The sequence below is a fragment of the Malus domestica genome, chromosome 14 (genome assembly GCF_042453785.1).
Source record: "Malus domestica chromosome 14, GDT2T_hap1".
Lineage (NCBI taxonomy): Eukaryota > Viridiplantae > Streptophyta > Magnoliopsida > Rosales > Rosaceae > Malus > Malus domestica.
In genome coordinates, this window is record NC_091674.1 from 21,230,509 (window position 1) to 21,235,643 (window position 5,135).

General features: G+C 39.0%; 1 protein-coding gene across 1 annotated transcript; it reads right to left on the reverse strand.

Moving 5' to 3' along the window:
* Window positions 1-468: 468 nt before the first annotated feature.
* On the reverse strand, window positions 469-2,871 carry LOC103452552 (cytochrome P450 78A9-like). The gene is made up of 2 exons (XM_008392049.4): window positions 1,822-2,871; window positions 469-1,335 (listed from the first exon to the last, which is right to left on the reverse strand). The coding sequence occupies exons 1-2, from the start codon at window positions 2,812-2,814 to the stop codon at window positions 709-711; spliced, it is 1,620 nt and encodes a 539-aa protein (XP_008390271.1). The 5' UTR covers window positions 2,815-2,871; the 3' UTR covers window positions 469-708.
* Window positions 2,872-5,135: the final 2,264 nt, after the last annotated feature.

Consider the following 5,135-nt stretch of genomic DNA (forward strand, 5'->3'; position numbering starts at 1 on the left):
ATGATTGACTTCCTAATTTTGAATGTTAAAAACCACATCGGTGTTGGTCTAACTATGTTCGTCTTGTTTATTTGTGTATGTAAGTTTTCGTCAATTCAATCCGAGGTGAAATTTGCTCCCACAATTCTCATATGTGTTTTCACACTACCTAGTTTTGATTTAAGTTAGTGCATTTGATGATTGGTATGTAGTACTGTACTTTTTTTTTTCTCTCATGAATGAGAAGTTATTTCGAGAGGAAACATAAGAAATGACAATCTTGCTCACAAAAATGAAGGTCATGTAAGTTCTCAATTCAAACTGTCATTTGAACTGGATAACTGTGAGGGTCTTAAAATTACCAACATTGATCAAGGCAAAAATCTATAGTTTGATAAAGTTTTATAATAATAAAAGATAGTTTGATTGCTACTATGGGAATAAATACATTACAATTAATAAGTTTTAGTCCATTATAACACCATATGCTTCATTGTAAGGATCACATAGTCCAACACGCTTACGAATAATGTACGACCGAAGTTTGTGAGTACAGTCCGATACACTTAACGAGACATTACTTAGAGGGTCTACATCTTACAAATAGCTTTGTAGCATATATATCTTACTAAATTCTTGTCTTTGGTGATAGGCCAAGGACAAACAAATGAAAACTTGGACATAGGGTTTTTTTCGGGCGAGAAGTAACGGGCATATGCTTTAATTTGATTAGTAGCGCCTATTATGCACTTGGATGGTGAGAGGGTTAGCCATTTGGCATGAAAGCCTCATCACTTCGGACAGGTCTACCTTGGCATCAAGATCCGACTTAAACCACTCAAACTCATGTAACAACAACCCGACCCAGTAGTTGACTGTACTCAACCCCAATGTCTTCCCCGGGCAGCTCCTCCTGCCCGACCCAAACGGTGCCAACCTCAAGTCAGACCCGAACACAGAGAACTGCAAGTCAGCTTTCTTCTTAGTAGATACAAATCTCTCTGGCCGAAACTCCAGTGGATCCGACCACACTTTTGGTTCCCTTGTTATGGCCCACATATTCACCATTGCTGTGGTCCCTGCTGGCACGTAATAGCCATCCACTACAGTATCTGTGATGGCTAAACGGGCCCATGATAGGAGTGGGCCCGGAGGATGCATTCTGAGCACTTCTTTGACCATTGCTTGCAGATAAGGCAAGGATTGAATGTCGGATTCCAGCAACGCCCTTGATTTTCCCACAACGCGGTCGAGCTCCTCATGAACCTTTGATTGGATATCATGATGCATCACCATCCTTGCAAGGATCCACTCTATCAGAACCGCTACAGTATCTGTTCCTCGGAATATCATCTCCTATAGTATGAATGTAACATTAACAAATTTAAAAGACCTCAATAATTTCTATTGAAAGTTGAAGTAAAAAAGAAAATGAAAAAAAAAGACCTCAATAATTCATAATCGTGGTACTACTCTATTAGCTTGAGAAACATTACGCAGTTATATTATAGGAACTGTTATTAACACTCTAAAAATCTCATTCTACACTCCTCACAAATGTATTTTTATTTTTAATTATAGAAAGTTTACAGTGAAAAATGAGATTTGTAAAGTGCGAATAACAATTCCCTATATTATATATATAATACATCTTTTTTACTTGAAAACAATATTCTATTTTAATTTACACTAAAAAATATTAAGAGTTTGTATGTGAAACACATTAAAAGAAAATATGTCATAACTACCGGAACAATCCACTATATATCTACTATCAAACATAAAGTTAGACAACAAATATGGAAGAATAAATTTTTATGTAGACGAGAATTTTTCGCTTACCCAAAGAACTGAAATCATATCATTGTCACACAGCTTATCAGCTCCATCAAGAGATAGAAGAACGTCGACAAAATCATTGTTATTAGGACCGGTTTGGGCTCTATGCTCTTGAATAATTCGGCTGACGAGCCGGTTCACTTGAGGAACGAGTTTGTTGCATCTAAACCGGATGCTCTGGAGGTCCAGACCGGCAAGCCAAGGCAGGTGATCAGACCAGTTCAAATTTCCCAACAGATCATAACCTTCATCAACAAGTCGATTCAGTTCCTCAGTCTCTTCATTTGACGAACTCAGCTCGTATTTACGTCCAAAAACCGAGCACATCATGCTGTTCAACGAAGCCTTCCTAAGTACGTCGCGGACAAGGAAGCTGTTGTTACAACTTGTCGAGATAAGGGACACCATTTGATCAGCAATCCTGGAACGGAGATACTCGGAAGTGGAGATTTGCTTCGGGCAGAAGAGATGGTTGGCAGCGATGCGGCGGAGGGTACGCCAGTAGCTTCCATAAGGAGCGAACCCGATTGCTCGGTTGAACATGAGACAGTAAGCCGACTCTTTTATAGGACGGTTGGCAAAGACGGAGCTGTTGAGGATTTCCTTAGCTACGTCGGGGTCGCATGTGACGATGGCGCGCGTCTCGCCTATGCTAAAAGCCATGAGCCTCTTTGCTCCATAAACCTCCGCCGCTTTTGTGAGTTTGTGGTGAGCTAGGTTTGTCATGAGGTTCATGCTTCCTATTATTGGAAATCCACGTGGCCCGGGAATCGGGTTGGAGTTGGTGATTTCATTTTTATTACAAGAGTTTCTTTTCCTCCATCGAAGTTTTCCCCATGCTGCGCCTCCGGGAGAAGATGCCCAGTAGAAGATGGCCGCGCTTAGCCAAGCTGCGGCCGTGCAGAGGAATGCAACGACGGCGGTTGTGGAGGTTAAGGCTTGGCATTTGGAGAAGATTGCCAAAACCCATAAGCTATCATCAATTTTTGTTTCCATGGAGGCAAGAGTGGAAGAGGAAGTGTTGGTTTCCTTTTTTGTGCTGAACTATGAAGTGGGGATTTTTGGGTTTATATAGAGTTTTGTGGTCACATGAAATAGCAGGGCTTGTAATACGATACTAAAAAGAGTAATGTTATTCATATTATGTTTTTGTACCACATTTTAATACCACCTTAAGTGGCATTTGATGTGGATAGCTACATCATTTGAATTAATCAGATTTTTAAAATTAGTTCATTATTTAATAAACTAATAATTAAGAAAAATTAGTTAATTAAATGATGATTATGGTATACGAGAAGTCTTTCTCCTTCATTTCCTTGGGTTTTACAAATTTTTCAAATGATATGACTGTCCACATCAGATGTCATCTAAGATGCTATAGAAGTGTTATATAAAAACATGGTATGAATAACATTACTCATTTATATTAAAAAAAGGTAACCGTTAATTTGGAACATCAAATTCCATATAACTGAAAACGGGAAGGAATATGGAAGTCATGGAACATTGGAAAGCTTGGCGCAGAAATCATCTGCGTAACCGACAAGGGACATACAATAATAGTGTGACTCGAAGCTGATTTGAAATTTAACCCATTAGTTAGTCTTTAAAAAAAGAAAAAAAATTAAAATGGTTAATATTGGCATGTGTTGGTCAATGACTCAGAACGCTCATTAATTTGGAAAAATATCAAACTAATGAAGTAAATTGTTTTTTTTTTGTTTGTTAAATAATGAAATAAGTTGTTCGAGTGAGTTATAAGTTTAAATCTTTTAATCTTACATCTAAAGTATGTAATTTGTGTTACTAGGATTTTTCTTTTATTTCTTTTATTCAGGTTAGGGAAAGGTGAGCTACGGCAAGCTAGGACGGAAATCTTGTCAAACTTTTATTAAAGTGAATAGATTATTATTTTTTACTCTTGGTAACTTTTGTTATGAGTGTAATGTAAATCTAATAATACTTGGCTACTTAAAGGATAAGTAAGAGTTTCAACTCAAAATTATTCATTGTTGATTTATAGAATTTTGTGTTTATGATCAAAGTAGTTCATATTATAAATCATTCTATAAAGATTGTCTCTACAAAAAATCAATTAAAATTAAGGTCGTTTAGTCATTGAATTGTATACAAATATATGAACAACAACAACAACAACAAAGCCTTTTCCCACTAAGTGGGGTCGGCTATATGAATCCTAGAACGCCATTGCGCTCGGTTTTGTGTCATGTCCTCCGTTAGATCCAAGTACTCTAAGTCTTTTCTTAGAGTCTCTTCCAAAGTTGTCCTAGGTCTTCCTCTACCCCTTCGGCCCTGAACCTCTGTCCCGTAGTCACATCTTCGAACCGGAGCGTCAGTCGGCCTTCTTTGCACATGTTCAAAATCACCGGAGCCGATTTTCTCTCATCTTTCCTACAATTTCGGCTACTCCTACTTTACCTCGGATATCCTCATTCCCAATCTTATCCTTTCTCGTGTGCCCACACATCCCACGAAGCATCCTCATCTCCGCTACACCCATTTTGTGTACGTGTTGATGCTTCACCACCCAACATTCTGTGCCATACAACATCGCTAGCCTTATTGCCGTCCTATAAAATTTTCCCTTGAGCTTCAGTGGCCTACGACGGTCACACAACACGCCGGATGCACTCTTTCCATCCAGCTCGTATTCTATGGTTGAGATCTCCATCTAATTCTCCGTTCTCTTGCAAGATAGATCCTAGGTAGCGAAAACGATCGCTTTTTGTGATATTCGCTAGATTGCTCCGGTCATTAGTGTGGATAAGTATATAAATGGATAGAGATAGGAAAGCAAACACAAGATGTACGTGGTTCACCCAGATTGGCTACGTCCACGGAATAGAAGAGTTCTCATTAATTGTGAAGGGTTTACACAAGTACATAGGTTCAAGCTCTCATTTAGTGAGTACAAGTGAATGATTTAGTACAAATGACATTAGGAAATATTGTGGGAGAATGATCTCGTAATCACGAAACTTCTAAGTATCGGAGTGTGGTGTCGTCTTGACTTGCCTTATCTGTCTCATAGGTAGATGTGGCATCTTCTCTGGAAGTACTCTTCCTCCATCCAGGGGTGGTATCTTTAACTGGTGGAGATGCACAAGGTAATGTATCAATTTCACTTGAAGCTTACTTGTAGTTTCAGGCTTGGTCAAGCGCGATACAAACCATGTAGTAGGAGTCCCCCAAGTCGCCGAGCTAGGGGGTCTGCTGAAAGAGGTGACAGACAAGGTAAGCAATCAGAGCTCCGACTGATTGTTCACCTTCTCCCCATCTTGCAGCAGCATGAA

What these genes read in the sequence shown, in the direction of transcription:
- LOC103452552 (XM_008392049.4), bottom strand. Translation starts at nt 2,814, where the DNA reads ATGGAAACAAAAATTGATGATAGCTTATGGGTTTTGGCAATCTTCTCC. An exon ending in ATATGATTTCAGTTCTTTGG is followed by an intron (nt 1,336 to 1,821) that starts GTAAGCGAAAAA and finishes TTCATACTATAG; the next exon opens with GAGATGATATTCCGAGGAAC.